Here is a 17,276-nt window from a genome sequence, read left to right on the forward strand (position 1 = left end):
GCTTTATTGACAATCTGATATGTAAATATTTTAAGTTTTATCTCCAGTGACTTTGCAAATAAATAGAGTACCAACATAACAAGACTTTTAACACTGAAAAGAATGAGGCTTTCATCAAAGAACAAAATTTAATAGAATATATATGTGAACTAATATAGCATACCAAAGACGAAATGAAATAATGTCGTAAGTCTTGAATATTGAAGAGTAAATTACGTCAGCTTTCAGTTATGTGCTTTACGTGCAGGTCAAATATTTAAATATATATGATTTTATGTAAATATTAGTTAAAAAGATATCTCTATGATGTTTTCGGTTTAACTTTCGGACTCCTTTTTTTATAGTGACCTACTTGAATGCATTGGTTTGTTTAATCCCTTCTTTAATGTTTTGATCTGTTTTGAAAAAACGGCTTTTCATAATTTGCAAGCAAGTTAAATAACAAAAGGACACTAACCTAAGATTTATTGAAAAGTTTCATTCATGGTATTAGTAATGTTTTTGAAATAATAATGCAGGTTAAAGCCTTTTTAAAAATGTAAAAAATGTGTAACACATTTGGCACTATTTTCTTCTTAAATTTACAGACAGATTCCCACATACAGTGGAATGTTCCAAAATCAAGTTTCCATTTAGTCTGAACACAGTTTATAACAGCAGATAAGCTAAAAAAAGAAAAGAAACGTTCCTTCGGTCACAGGCTAACAAGATTGTTAAAATTATTTGAACTTGTCAGCAAACATGGCTGCCAGGAGGAGTGATCCATATAATATTATGTTTTTAAAAACCGTCTTATCAGAAGCTGCTTGACAGATATCTTAAAATCATTTTACATGAATGTTTCTTGGATGACCCTTTTCCAAGATTGTACCATTTATTTGGATTCTTCAAAAAAAACCAGTCTGTCACAGCCAGAATTAGAAAAATCATCAAAATTGCCATCTCCTAAACCAAAGGTCAGATTTCGAAATAATTTCATAGAACAAATTAGATTACCCTGTACTAAATTTATTAAAAAGAAATAGCTTCTACTGGAATGGATGGATGTAATACTGTCATGTATAATATATGTTGATCCATCATAAATTCATTAGGGTTATAATACCATCCTGTGTTGTATGTTGATCTACCTGAAATTCATTGGGGTTACAGACCTTTATGTTCAATACAGAAAACATGTTGTAGTAAGCATCAAAAACATGCTATTTATTAGCCCAAATAATGTGTTATACATTATAATAAATTATTTGCAATGTAAATAAGTCAGTTTTTGAGGCATTAGGCAGGGGAGGGATTTAAATAGCTTTACACCTCAATAAAAAGTCAGTATCAATAAAAATGATTACGAATTCAATAAAGCTTTTAGTGCAATGGTTTATCATTACGTTTCGAATTGGCACCTCGTACTAACAGTGACATATTTGATACATATCGCCAATTTGATAACTATTTCAATGTGTTTCTTTATAAAAGAGAAACTTCAAAAAGATTAGCGAGCATTTGTAAAAACGGTTTTGATCTTGTAACCTTTGGCTTTTCTTGAAGTCGATATTTCAATAGACGTGTGCCCAATCTGTTACATGTATCAGCAGAATGAAAGAATATAAATGATCGCAGAATTTGGTTATCTGTAACTTTTCTGAACGAATTTTGCATTTATACTGTCCTATTACCCAAACCTGTTCAATATTTAAAAAATATTTATGATTTTGTCATATTTATACTGTAATTTAGACATCTAAAACTTAGTTCTTGTAAACACTCACTTTTGACAACTGTGTTAAACCCAAAACAAAACCATTTTCTGATCAAAAGCTGTTCTCAGTATGCCCTTTTATGAGCTATAAATTACAGGGTAAATATTACCTCTGAATTAAGGCCACTATGATATAGCGTGATGATAAAGGCCCCTATTATCACTTACCATTGCGGAGAGACCACATGTCCACAGAGACCATTTTCTTCATTTCCCAAGGGTGGTCTTTACAGACAGCAGGTTTATTTTTCCTTCTAAATAGGGACAGTTAATAGGCCCCTTCCCCTCAGAAAATTTCTTTTAATCATGCAGTTTTCCCAAAAAATTGACTTTACATCAGGTTTTTTATCCCCATTTGCCCAGATTCCGAGCTATTTTTTCCCCAAATCACAAGCCTTGGCCCCTTCCCCTCCTGGTAAAAAAAACCTGGACAGGTTTGACTTTATATTTATGGTAATAATTGCTTATTAAGTGTCCAAGGACATTTATGCACAATGTGAGCTATTTGTATGCTTACTACAGTGCAACCTTCTTGACTGGAAGGGTAAATACAATTGTTGTATAGATGTTGTTACTCTGGAGAAGTTAATTTACTTAGAATTTTGGTTAATGGGAAAAAAACCTATATCTTTATAGAGAGGTGTTTACCCTGTGAAGATGTTATAGAGAGGTGCTTGTTCTTTGGAAATATTATAGAGAGGTGTTTGCTCTTTGGAGATTTTATAGAGAGGTGCTTGTTCTTTGGAAGTATTATAGAGAGGTGTCTGCTAAGTTGAGAAGTTATAATGGTGCTTGTTCTGTGGAGATGTTATAGAGAGGTGCTTGTTCTTTGGAAATAATATAGAGAGATGTCTGCTAAGTTGAGATGTTATAGAGGTGCTTGGTCTGTGGATATATTATAGAGAGGTGTTTGCTCTTTGGAGATCTTATAGAAAGGTGTTTCTATGTGGGGATGTTGTAGAGAGGTTTTTATGCCCCCAGCATCTACTGATGCGGCTCAGGCATATAGTGATTGTCCTGTCCGTCCATTCGTTCGTTCGTCCGTCCGTACAAGGTTAACCAAATGGGACCGTTTTGTCTAGCATCAATACCCCTTACTAGAATGTCTTGATACTAATGCAGATGTAACCTGTGACCATTCCTCATCTTCAGACATCACCTGACCTCAGTTTGACCTTGACCTTGACCTCATTTTGAACTTAGGTTGCTTTATATGGGCCGTCTCTTGGTTAACCAAATGGGACTGTTTCTTCTAGCATCAATACCCATTACAAGAATGAATTGATACTAATACAGATGTAAACTGTGACCATTCCTCATCTTCAAACTTCATCTGACCTCAGCTTGACCTTGACCTTGACCTCGTTTTGGACTTAGGTGCAAAATCTATCGACAAGGATGCCACTGGGGGCATCAAGCGTTTATTGAACGCAGCTCCTTGTTTTCTCTGTGGAGATGTTAGAGAGGTGTTTGCTCTTTGGAGATTTTATAGAGAGGTGTTTGCTCTGTGCAGATGCTATCAGAAAGGTGTTTGCTATGCGGAAATGTTATAAGAGAGGAGTTTGCTCTGTGGAGATGTTATAGAGAGGAGTTTGCTCTGTGGAGATGCTATTAGAAAGGTGTTTGCTATGTGGAGATGTTATAAGAGAGGAGTTTGGTTTGTGGAGGTAATTTTTATAGAGGTTTTGCTGTTCATGATAATTTTACATTTCAGGGTCTTTTCACACACATGTCAGAATGTACAGATGAAAATGTGACGTGCCGGATTGATGTCAGCTACTTTGAAATTTATAATGAACGTGTTCGAGATCTCTTACAACCACAACTGCTCAAACTTAATGAAAACTACTCCCTTAAAATCAGAGAACATCCAAAAGAAGGTCCCTATGTAAAAGGTTTGTGAATAATGTTTTTTATTCCTCTAAGTAATTATCAAGTTCTGCTATTTCAGAAGTTTTGGTATTGAATATTCAGATCATGAGGCCATTTACTTTGCATTGTTTTATGGCAGATAGCAAAAGATCAGTACAAACTGAAGTGTCCGGGCTAATGATTTTGATTTTATGTGACCTTAGGGAGGCGTGTAGTTAACCAATGGCCAGTTAATATGTCTGTCTGTCTGACTTTAAGGCATTTCAATTAAATCTGATGAAGCTTTGCACAAATGTTAAGCATGATATAAAAAAGTCATAGGCAAGGGCGGAACACTGGGGCCATGTGTTACTTTCTTGTGACATATATAAGTTGTGTTTGAAAATGACAGTATCAACTAAATTCAATAATATAACACACCATATGAAAAATATATAGGTATGGCATCAGTTTGCAAATATATTCCTGCTCAGTGTAATGACTTCCTTATTAATGTTTTATAAGAATTGTTGTTTGACATTAACATTGCAGGAAAGTAATTAATTTGACAAGTGTAATAACCACAAATTTGACACTGCATCTGGACTCATTACAATTGTAATAACCTCAAATTTTACACAGTCTTAATTCATTGCAGTTGTATTAAAACTTCAAATTTTACACAGTTTTGATTCTTTACAGTTGAAATAAACTCAAATTTTACACAGTCTTGATTCATTTCAGTTGTTATAAACTCATATTTTACACAGTCTTGATTCATTGCAGTTTTATTATAACCACAAATTTTACACAGTTTTTATTCATTACAGTTGTAATAAACTCAAATTTTACACAGTCTTGATTCATTACAGTTGTAATAAACTCATATTTTACACAGTCTTGATTCATTGCAGTTGTATTATAACCTCAATTTTGACACAATTTTATTCATTACAGTTGTAATAAACTCAAATTTTTCACAGTCTTGATTCATTACAATTGTAATAAACTCATATTTTACACAGTCTTGATTCATTACAGTTGTAATAAACTCATATTTTACACAGTCTTAATTCATTGCAGGTTGATTATAACCTCAATTTTTACACAGTTTTTATTCATTTCAGTTGTAATAAACTCATAATTTACACAGTCTTGATTCATTGCAGTTGTAATAAACTCAAATTTTACACAGTTTTTATTCATTACAGTTGTAATAAACTCATATTTTACACAGTCTTGATTCATTACAGTTGTAATAAACTCAAATTTTACACAGTCTTGATTCATTTCAGTTGTAATAAACTCAAATTTTACACAGTTTTGATTCATTACAGTTGTAATAAACTCATATTTTACACAGTCTTGATTCATTGCAGTTGTAATAAACTCATATTTTATGGAGTTTTCATTCATTTCAGTTGTAATAAACTCATATTTTACACAGTCTTGATTCATTACAGATGTAATAAACTCATATTTTACACAAGTTTGATTCTTTACAGTTGTAATAAACTCATATTTTATGGAATCTTCATTCATTTCAGTTGTAATAAACTCATATTTTACACAGTCTTGATTCATTACAGTTGTAATAAACTCAAATTTTACACAGTCTTGATTCATTTCAGTTGTAATAAACTCATATTTTACACAGTCTTGATTCATTGCAGTTGTAATAAACTCATATTTTAGACAGTCTTGATTCATCTCAGTTGTAATAAACTCATATTTTACACATTTTACACAGTCTCAATTCATTACAGTTGTAATAAACTCAAATTAGAAACAAGAGCATTGACCCGAAGCTTCACCAGGCTAAGGTAAAGTTTTATATCTGAATTAAGATCCCTCTTCTATTACAGATTTGTCTTGGCATCGTGTGAGGAACAATGAAGACATTCAAGGACTCCTAGACAAGGGCAATGAATACAGGTATTGCGCTTGTAACATGATATCTGTTTGTCACATTAAGACTTCTTTTTAAGACGTTAACATGTACATAACAATGATATGCCAATTATTGACCAAAAACGTTCCTAAATTTTTTTTAAAAGGATCCTCCATTACAGAGCCTATTGAAAATAGTACATGGATCAGATGGCCAAGTAAAACTGGAACCCATGACCATTGGGTGAGTGGCTGACACTACACCCACTAGACCGCCTTGTATCAGTTCTTTACAAAAATGAGCTTCTTATCAAGAAAGAATTCTACGGAAGTAAGTAAATGTCTGTAGACTTATCCTGTATCTTTTGTCTCTTTCAACTTTGCTTTTTTTATTGACCATAATTATTATTTTTTCTTTCCAGAGTAACTGCGGAAACCTACATGCATGGTCACAGTTCCCGAAGCCACGCTATTGTCACTGTATGCTACACTCAGGTACAAAGTCATGTAACATTGAGATAAATCTGTGATATTCATTTAAAAAAAGCATCTTTAGAAAAATGTTGAGTTTGTGAAACAGCTGTTGTTAAGCTGTTAACCTGTTGGCAGTTTGCGACCAGTGCAGACCAAGATCAGCCTGCACATCCGTATTCAGTCAGCATATGTTCATTGTTTCATTGAACACCCCTTCAAATAATAAATGGTACTGTCCAAATTAAATGATGAATCAGTCCATTTTTGGAAATTTAGCAGGCTAAAGGTCACAAGAGATAAAAATTGACAGGATTGAAAATTATTTGTAGATAGGCGTTAAATTAAGACTTAATTACACACATGTATTTTTCCTTTGAACCTTCATACTGGAGTGATTCAGGTCTGTAAAAGTCTTTGAAAGCAGAAATCAAAATTAAACATTTTAGTTAATAGATGCACAATATACTTTGAAACAGTGTTATTTCCAGTATATTAAGCTAAAATTGGGCTTACATGTTATACATCAGCATACAATATACGAACAAAAGACAGATTTTTACATAATACTGATTAAAATTATATTACTTTTATTTTTGTACAAGTAAGCCTAACTTTGGTGGTCTTTTAAGGAAACCATGCACCCAACTTGCTTGTGTAAGGTTGATGGTTCGATCGAGGGGCCTAAAATAGTGCCTTAAGGAGTACCTTGCGTCTTACTCCTTTATTAATGGAAATTAAAGTGAAAATAGTGAAAAGATTAGAAAGGCAGGTAACTGATTTGGTCAGTAAATGATGACAGGACTGCAATTTATCCTACAAGTTCAAGGGAGAACATTTGACGGAAATGATAAAATTTTAAACTGACATCGCGTTCTATATTACTCTATTCATTTTTTCCATTAGGCGAGACTGGAAGAGAACAGACCAAGTGAGATTGTCAGTAAAATCAACCTGGTTGACTTAGCAGGAAGGTAAAACATTTCCACTGTTCTGTTTGATCACATAAATACGTCTGTACTCATACTTAGGTTTATCACGGCCACAACTCCGTGGCAAGGTGGTTAAGGCCCCTGATATAGCTGGTCGTTGAAACCTCGATCTCCAGGGCCAGTATTCGTCAAAGTTTTAAGTTCGGCTAAATTTGCTTTTAGCTTGATCATTCTTAAATTAACACACTTTGCATGAATGAAGAGTCTGCAGCTGCGAATGGATCAGCAGAATTTCAGTAGTTTAAATCAGCTGTAAACATATTTATGACAAATCAAATACTTGCAGCTTTCAGGTCTAGGTCAAAGTTTAAGACTGAAAACATAATATGAATATTGGTATGTTTTAGATGTACATATGTACATTATATTAGCTCCTTAAATGTCACCTTAATTGTGATTATGGTATTTATATTTTGAAACTTTTATGTTCGTCTGGAGGCAAACCCCTTTAAAACTCAAAAAAATTGTCCCGGATCTAAGAACACTCCGAAGTTATTATGTTTGTGGGCAAGTGTTCACTAGTTTGATAAATTTGGGCCTGATTTTCACTGTTTTTCAGGTGAACGAGTCTTTGAGTTAGCACTTAAAGTTCTTAAATAGTATAATCCTAGTCCATACAGTGCTTATTAGTTTCAGTGGTCACCCTCAGGCTTGAATGGAATGTTAATCTATATAGATGACCAAATGACAATATATGAAATCAAAAATTTACAAAATATAAACCCACCCACTAAAAGGATCAATTTGCCGAGGCTCTTTGGTATACAAGGCTATTTATTGATTTAAATTGTTTGATATTAACTTTTAAGGTCTTATTTCTGATTACTGACAGAAAGAATGTGTAATTGAGAGGCCCTATACACCAATATAAAAACAAACAAAGGTATTTTTATGTCCAAGTTGTTCAAAACTTTAACAGACTGTTAAACTAATCGCCTGTTAAATTTTGATTCAAAGTACCAGTCTTGGTGGGAAAAACTAGTAAGATGTTTTAATTTTACTGTAAAGACGTTTTAGTGTTCTTAATCCTTAAGTCATCCATTTTTTTTTTCTAAGTTTTCTAAAATGTGGAAATATTATATTAAAAATTAATCGACTGATAGCTTAATCAACTATTTAAGTTTCGAACAACTGGGTCCAGATGGTCAAATGCAACAATCTTTCATGGTGTATAGCTGGTTTTTGTTTAAAGCAGCTACTTAACAGATTCATGTGATAAAATTAAACTTTCACAGAAATTGAAAATATTTAGAAATTATTTAAGGTATGTATAAACTATGTACCAGTACTCAAGCACAATATGATACTTACACTCTGTGTGTCAAATATGCCTAAAAAGCAAAAAAACAGAACAAATTAATGTGAACGTAGGTTCTTTAAAGGAATGTAGTAAGGTTGAAATAGTAAAATAAAATGTAGGAAGAAGAATTTATACAGTTCACTTAAAAATGTGTGCTGGTAAGGTGACAAATAAAAAGTAGGTAGAAAAAATATGGCTCACTTTAAAACGTTTTTGGAATATTTAACTATATGCATATTTGTTTCTCATTGAACAAACATAGCCCCCGTGACCTACAAGCTGTATAAAATATCATCAAAAGAGATAAATTGCGTGAGTGCTGTGATTTGATTAATAAAAAACATGCTAAGCGAAGTATTATATCAACATTTAAATGCAAAACAGCTGTAATTTACACCTTAACCGAGGATTTAGACTCGTACGTGTGACATGGTTTAAGCGTTTTTAAGTGGAAGCTATCTTTTCAAGTTTGAGCCGTTTCTCATTATTGACAGTTGAAACTCAAACAGGTCCATCTACCCTAACATGATATGTTAAGTTAAAACAGTTTTGTAATTTGCAGTTATGGACTAAAGTATGGCGTATTAAAAAAGTGTCACTGTTGCGGATTTTGCGCGAATATTTACAGTTATAATAAATATAATGCGTATCATCTTTAGAGAAAAAAATGGGGTAATATTGTCAGTCATTATTTGATTGCAGCTTTAATAGGGAAGCAAGTGATATCCTTGTAAAACCATAAACAGTACGAACAAACATGTGAATATTTAAAATGCCTTAAAGGTGGTAAATCAGATTTTGGTGATGTTCAAAAGTTTACAATCTAGTCTGCTTTTTGATTTACAGTTACTTATGTTCTCAGAGTGCTTTATACATGTTTAGACTTTCACTAGAGCTGTTTTTGAAATTTGATTTTCCTACCAAGATAGAGTTATTTCATCATGAGTATACATTTGAATAACATTTATATACTTTTCCTTAGGAATGATAAGAATATAAGAACTAGTATTTTTTATGTATAAAAAATTTGCATTGACAATTATGCATCAAGACAAAAGCCATTAAACATACAAATTTGTAAAATTATTATTACCTTCCTTTGCTTAAAAATACAAGATTTTAATTTAGAGACATGCGAAGATGTATTCATATGATGGTGCATATGGAACCTTCAGTGATGCACAAAGTACAGATAAAAAAAAAAAAGTGGCATATAGTCCCCAGTTAAAATAGTGGCTTTGCCCTAAACAAGAAAACAGTAGGCAGAACTAAATACACTGGAATTTAGAGAAGGGATCTGAGGTTATGGAACCTGTTTATCACAGAAACTGCCAAAAGACAAAATTAAAAAGTAAGCACCGTATCCATGGGGTAATTAAACAATACCCAAAGCTGTGAAAGCGGGAGTATTGGAACCACCCAAGCCAAAATGTTCAAGCTGAAAAATTAAACAGTAAACTAACACAACATAAGTGTCATGCAGAACTATCTGGAGAGATCAAAATATAACAGCTCTGATTGAAGTTACGGGGAGACTTTACGGCCGCCACACAGTACAGACATTACTTTCTAATTGTGATCTAACTGTTTTTGTTCCTTACATAATTTTCTAATAGAATATAAGAAAAGTGAAAAATGTCACAAGATGTTGCTTAAATGTGATGGGCCACCTTTAAAAGAACAAAAATATCTGGCTTGTTACATCTAACATGACTTCAGGCTTCTCTGCACCATAGTGGGAATGTTTACGCTTTTGGAATAGTGTAGTTGATAATTTCATTTAGAATTTAATATTTCATGGAGTATATGAAAGTGGTTATACTTCAAAAGGAAGACCAAATAGAGTAGTTATGCTTATTGAATAAATTCCTCTACATTTAGATGTTTCCCATAAACCCCCATTGTTTATTATGACATATTTTGCTTTGAGCGCTTTTTAAAAATGTTTTCAAATTCCGCACCTGGCACTTCTACTTTTTAATATGGAAGCAGCACGTACTTGATAAACCTAACAAGTTGGCCTGTTTTTTTCCAGGCTGTCAGAATAGATTACGCAAATGGTCTTAGGAGAGAGCTTACCAAAATTAGGCTCTTGAAGTCTTGATATGTTTATTGGATTTTAAAATTGTAATCCCTATTGAAGCATTACCCTAATCTAATCATAGTTTAATACATAATGGGTTTTAGGAGCTGAATAGATTTTGCTGTCAATGCTGTTTTTTATGTGAGAGAATTCTTGAATAAATGTTATTTCATAGGCGCACGTTTTACTGCAAAATTTCTTCTTTAAAAGCAATGAAATTCGCTGTTGGGTGTTGCATAAATGTTATTATGTGTAAATAATGGTGTCCTTACCTTTTATTTATTGCATTTGATTACCCCTTCGGAAGCTAGTGCATGTCTTTTTATGCAATTGAAATTCAATTTCAATGTAAGATAATGCATGCAATAAATTTTAATTCAGGGCCATAAAAAGCATTAGATAAATGAAGATCATGTGAGGTTTAAAAATGTACAATTTTATTTCTGAATTATAGATTACTGTGCAAAGCTGATTTTTCAAATGAAATATAGCATAATTATATATGTTACTGTTTTTAAAAGACTTTAAGACTTTAATAGTGTTTGAGTCATTGTCGAGTCTCACACTTGGAGGGTGGGGGGTGGGTGGGGGGGGAGGGAAACTGTCATTACAAGATGTTTTTTAAAGTATTTTCACAGCCCCATGAGCAGGTTTCTGACCAATGACTTCCTAACTAAGTGACCAACTGCTATATTACTACAGGAGCCTCCATGGCCGAGTGGTTAAGGTCGCTGACTTCAAATCACTTGCCCCTCACCGATGTGGGTTCGAGCCTCACTCAAGGGGTTGAATTCTTCATGTGAGGAAGCCATCGAGCTTAGGAGCCCGCTCATGATGAAATAATGCACGGAGGGCACCTTGGGTCTTCCTCCACCATCAAAGCTGGAAAGTCGCAGTATCACCTATAATTGTGTTGGTGCAATGTTAAACCCAAAGTTATATTACTCCTACCTGCAGAGAGACTTAAAACATGGGTGTTAACAATGTGTTTATTAAGGTCGATTAACAAGTACTGAATATACAATTTAGCCAAAAGACCTTTTCACTTCTAAGATATTTAACAGAGAGGGTAAAGGCCCTTCTATGTCTGCACAAAATTAACCTATTTTTCTAGTTATAGCACAAGTTGTAAAAGTCTATTAAAAATCTAAATGAACGTCAAAGCTATAGACATTGTTGCTTTAAAGCAATTGTAATTGACAATTGAATTGTCATTAAACTCATTATAGTAATGTTGACCCCCTGCATCTAGAATCTACATGGGAAATAATGACTTCATAGAACTTAAACATGCCTCAAGTTTAAACCTGTTTATTTAGAGAAGTTGTAACAACTTTTGCATCACATCACTTGTCTCTAACTTGGTATAGAATTCTTCATGTGTTATTAACTTATAGAACTTAAACATGCCTCAAGTTTAAACCTGTTTATTTAGAGAAGTTGTAACAACTTTTGCATCACATCACTTGTCTCTAACTTGGTATAGAATTCTTCATGTGTTATTAACTTATCCCAGTAAACACCTGACGTCGTACAGACGTTGGTTAGACGTTGGATTTTGGTCGCGACGTCGGCGACCTGAATCCAACGTCTAACCAACGTCATATCCACGACGTCTAGTAGACGCCAGACTTAGACGTTTAGAAGACGTTGGAATTAGGTTGGATAGAAAGTCTGATAAATGTTTTTAGTTATAAAACTAACTGGTATAATTTTGCTAGTATAGTTTAAAGATACTAACTGGTTTTCATAAAGGCCTGGACATGCCCTTATTAATAATAGTTCATTCTCACAACAAACATTATAGATCTATTAATTATGTTACAATATCGCATGAGATTGTCTATTTTCGGAGACGAATTTTTTCACGAACTTTAAACTGTTCAAGATAAAAATGCATTCTATACACATGTATAAATTATTCTAAATTCACATAGATCTTCTCTTCTACACATGTTGTCTATTAGTCACACATTCGCGAGATAAGCCTGCATCGGTTTACACAGTCTTCCTGTAATTTGATATTTACTGGGATCAGATAGAGCAAGTTTATAAATACTTTACACAAAGGGAAGGATCCGCAACGTGAGTAACAGATTTTTAAAAACTATACTTATTTTAAAAGTTATACAGATTTATATTCCGTATTTTTTTTAAAAAAATTGACTTATTTTTGTTTGTTACTTTAAAAAGCAATTTCATTTAAATATATTTTACGAAGTTAATTATAGAATTTTTTTTTTCATAGAATTTAAAATATTACATATTTGTTTGGCACGTATTAATTATGCTCTTAGTAATAGCACTAGTATATTTGTATATGTTAAATAATGAAACTGTCAAATTTTATACATTTCAGGTGGAAATGTTGGCGGAGTTGAAGAATCATATAAAAAATGACGAAACTTGAAAGTTTCAATTACTGCATTACTTTTTGGACTTATTGTATTAGACTTACGTCGCCATAATATGAAATAAAGATGATAAAATACATGTGTTGATTACTTGTTTGATTGCAAATTACGTTGAAAATTTGGTCAGATTTTGGTTGAAATGTGGTTAGATTTATGTTGGAAAATGGTCGGATTGCGACGTCTAGCCAACGTCAGGATCCGACGTCTAAACGGTTTGCAAATCCAACCAAAATCCAACGTTAATCCGACGTCGGGGTCCGACGTCTATACGACGTCTAACCGACGTCAAATGCCTACTGGGATAGAACTTAAACATGCCTCAAGTTTAAACCTGTTTATTTAGAGAAGTTGTAACAACTTTTGCATCACATCACTTGTCTCTAACTTGGTATAGAATTCTTCATGTGTTATTAACTTATAGAACTTAAACATGCCTCAAGTTTAAACCTGTTTATTTAGAGAAGTTGTAACAACTTTTGCATCACATCACTTAAAATAATTGTCTCTAACTTGGTTTTAAATTCTTCATGTTAGGAAGCCATCCAACTGGCTTCAGAAGCCTTGTGCCAGTGTGTGATGAAATGATGCCTGAAGTGGCACCTGGGGTCTTCCTTCATTATATCAACCCCTGAAAGTCGCTTATGACCTATAATTGTGTCGGTGTGATGTTAACCTCAACTAAAACAAACAAAACATTTAAAGAGATTGTAATCAGTTCCTAATTTTGACAGTTTCTTTTTGAAACAAGGTGCAGTCATGAAATAATGTAGAATCATAAAATTTAATGTGAAAATTTAAGGATAAGGTTACCTTCTCTTAATTCCCCTCAAACATCAACAAAAGGTGTTATTTGTAATGGGAAATACACATATAATCAAATGATCAAATAATGATATTTTAATAATTGCAAGTCGTGATTTGCGATAGATAATAATAATTTATAATAATTATATACTTACAAATGTATAAAGGTAATAATCAGTAATGTTCTCATAATTCTTCATATTGTTGGAATGACAGGTCATGCTTAAAAGGACATTCAGTTGAAACGGTGGACAAAAAGTCCCTATAATTATTGTTGAATGGTTACTTTTCACAATGTTTGCAGACATGATTTAGGTAGGACAAAATTTATTAACTTTTTCTTATCTAGAGGACATGAGTACATATTTTTCAAGATTATTTTTTTATCATAACCTATCTGTACAAGTTTTTTTTTCTCAGGTTTTTTTCTTATTTCTACCACTGATTAGATTTTGTTGGTCAGATTTTCATTGAACGACCTGTAAAATATGTTCATGATTTTGTATAATATCAAGTAATGGCTTAACATAAAAAAAAACTGACTTTGTTCTCTTTCATTCTATTAACTGAGTGACTAAAATGGCCGTATATAGTGTTAGTTTGTGACAGATCAGTATAACTTGTTGATCAGATAGTTCTGCACGTTGGGATCAAATTTTGTTCAAAAGATTTTTATGTCAATATGCCAAGTGAAGGCTTTATTACAAGTTATCCAGTTAAATGACCTTACACTGTTACTTCCTGTTTGTCAAACATGCAGAACTACCTGAAGAACACCACCACATGAGCAGAACCTTCCTTATAAAGTATGATACAACTGTCCCCTTAGACAAAATTTCTAATAAATATACCTCGAGCAGCAAAGCATTTTAGTCATTCCAGAGGTACTTGCTCTGGAGAGGTTCCATTGTACATGTATCTTATTTTAAGGCTTTAGATAAGTTGAATATACTGGCCATAACTTGATGTTATAAATTACGACCCTCCTAGATCAATATGTCTATCAATATTTGTACAAGAAAAACATTTTATTAGCTATTTTATATACACTATAAAATGAATTTATCATAACCAATAATAAATATACAGGTGGGTGTAAAATATTTCTATCTCAAACATGTTGTCTATTTGTTCAGGAATTTAATTCATTTCATTTTCCAATGACATGCTGCCAGATTAACTCATTGTTAATCCAAGTACCAGCAGGATTGAAATGATTTTTGTATTAAGTGACTGTTTGTCTTGTATGTAACATGTCATATCAATTCATGTTTTGCAAATTTAATAGTTTTAAAGGTTCATAACTCCTTTCAGCAGAGATAATCAAATGAATTTCAGCTTCAGGAATGGGGAGGGGGGTTGGGGGGGGGGGGGGGGGGGGGGGGGGGCAAGGATGCCTTCTTGTTAAGCTAGCTAACAGTAAGAGAATTTGACTTATAACTGGAGTGTCTTTGGTTTGATCCCACCAGCAGGTTATTTTTAGCTCACCTGTCACAAAGTGACAAGGTGAGCTTTTGTGATCGTGCAGGGTCCGTCGTCCGTCGTCCGTCCGTGCGTGCGTGCGTCCGTGCGTAAACTTTTGCTTGTGACCACTCTAGAGGTCACATTTTTCATGGGGTCTTTATGAAAATTGGTCAGAATGTTCACCTTGATGATATCTAGGTCAAGTTCGAAACTGGGTCACGTGCGATCAAAAACTAGGTCAGTAGGTGTAAAAATAGAAAAACCTTGTGACCTCTCTAGAGGCCATATATTTCAAAAGATCTTCATGAAAATAAGTCAGACTGTTCACCTTGATGATATCTAGGTCAAGTTCGAAACTGGGTTACGTGCCATCAAAAACTAGGTCAGTAGGTCAAATAATAGAAAAACCTTGTGACCACTCTAGAGGTCACATTTTTCATGGGGTCTTTATGAAAATTGGTCAGAATGTTCACCTTGATGATATCTAGGTCAGGTTTGAAACTGGGTCACGTTCGGTCAAAAACTAGGTCAGTAGGTCTAAAAATAGAAAAACCTTGTGACCTCTCTAGAGGCCATATATTTCACAAGATCTTCATGAAAATTGGTCAGAATGTTCACCTTGATGATATCTAGGTCAAGTTCGAAACTGGGTTACGTGCCATCAAAAACTAGGTCAGTAGGTCAAATAATAGAAAAACCTTGTGACCACTTTAGAGGTCACATTTTTCATGGGGTCTTTATGAAAATTGGTCAGAATGTTCACCTTGATGATATCTAGGTCAAGTTCGAAACTGGGTTACGTGCCATCAAAAACTAGGTCAGTAGGTCAAATAATAGAAAAACCTTGTGACCACTTTAGAGGTCACATTTTTCATGGGGTCTTTATGAAAATTGGTCAGAATGTTCACCTTGATGATATCTAGGTCAAGTTCGAAACTGGGTCACATGCGGTCAAAAACTAGGTCAGTAGGTCTAAAAATAGAAAAACCTTGTGACCTCTAGAGGCCATATATTTCAAAAGATCTTCATGAAAATTGGTCAGAATGTTCATCTTGATGATATCTAGGTCAAGTTCGAAACTGGCTCACGTGCCGTCAAAAACTAGGTCAGTAGGTCAAATAATAGAAAAACCTTGTGACCTCTCTAAAGGCCATATTTTTCATGGGATCTGTATGGAAGTTGGTCTGAATGTTTATCTTGATGATATCAAGGTCAAGTTCGAAACTGGGTCACATGCGGTCAAAAACTAGGTCAGTAGGTCTAAAAATAGAAAAACCTTGTGACCTCTTTAGAGGCCATACTTTTGAATGGATCTTCATAGAAATTGGTAAGAATGTTCATCATGATGATATCTAGGTCAAGTTCGAAACTGGGTCACGTGCCATCAAAAAGTAGGTCAGTAGGTCAAATAATGAAAAAACCTTGTGCCCTCTCTAGAGGCCATATTTTTCATGGGATGTGTATGAAAGTTTGTCTGACTGTTCATCTTGATGATATATAGGTCAAGTTTGAAACTGGGTCAACTGCGGTCAAAAACTATGTCAGTAGGTCTAAAATTAGAAAAATCTTTTGACCTCTCCAGAGGCCATATTTTTCAATAGATCTTCATGAAAATTGGTCTGAATGTTCACCTTGATGGTATCTAGATCAAGTTCGAAACTGGGTCACATGCAGTCAAAAACTAAGCCAGTAGGTATAAAAATAGAAAAACCTTGTGACCTCTCTAGAGGCCATATTTTTCATGAGATCTTCATGAAAATTAGTGAGAATGTTCACCTTGATGATATCTAGATCAAGTTCAAAACAGGGTCACGTACCTTTGAAAACTAGGTCAATAGGTCAAATAATAGAAAAACCTTGTGACCTCTCTAGAGGCCATATTTTTCAATGGATCTTCATGAAAATTGGTCAGAATTTTTATCTTGATGATATCTAGATCAAATTCAAAACTGGGTCACATGAGCTCAAAAACTAGGTCACTATGTCAAATAATAGAAAAACGACGTCATACTCAAAACTGGGTCATGTGGGAAGAGGTGAGCGATTCAGGACCATCATGGTCCTCTTGTTTATATATGTGCTTAGTGTTTGGTTCATCATTATTTCAGTTATGTAAAGGTAGTTGGTTAACCTAACTTGAGTTGTGTACCAATGCATATATGAGCTGCGCCATGAGAAAACCAACATAGTGCGTTTGCGACCAGCATAGATCCAGACCAGCCTGCGCGGATCCATGCAGGTCGCAAAGCCA

The 17,276-nt window shown here is 33.8% G+C and overlaps 1 protein-coding gene across 7 annotated transcripts in view; it reads left to right on the plus strand.

Moving 5' to 3' along the window:
* Positions 1–17,276, plus strand: part of LOC123566392 (uncharacterized) — a 151,087-nt gene that overhangs the window by 28,837 nt on the left and 104,974 nt on the right. For all 7 annotated transcript variants that reach the window (XR_008371779.1, XM_053548560.1, XM_053548571.1 and 4 more), the window contains 4 exons: positions 3,471–3,651; positions 5,473–5,542; positions 5,920–5,992; positions 6,875–6,942. Coding sequence is in view for 6 of the 7 variants with exons in the window: in XM_053548560.1 (XP_053404535.1) it covers positions 3,471–3,651; positions 5,473–5,542; positions 5,920–5,992; positions 6,875–6,942 (392 nt within the window). In the remaining variant the exon portion in view is untranslated. The remainder of the gene's footprint in view (positions 1–3,470; positions 3,652–5,472; positions 5,543–5,919; positions 5,993–6,874; positions 6,943–17,276) is intronic.

This window comes from Mercenaria mercenaria, chromosome 1 (assembly GCF_021730395.1).
Source record: "Mercenaria mercenaria strain notata chromosome 1, MADL_Memer_1, whole genome shotgun sequence".
Lineage (NCBI taxonomy): Eukaryota > Metazoa > Mollusca > Bivalvia > Venerida > Veneridae > Mercenaria > Mercenaria mercenaria.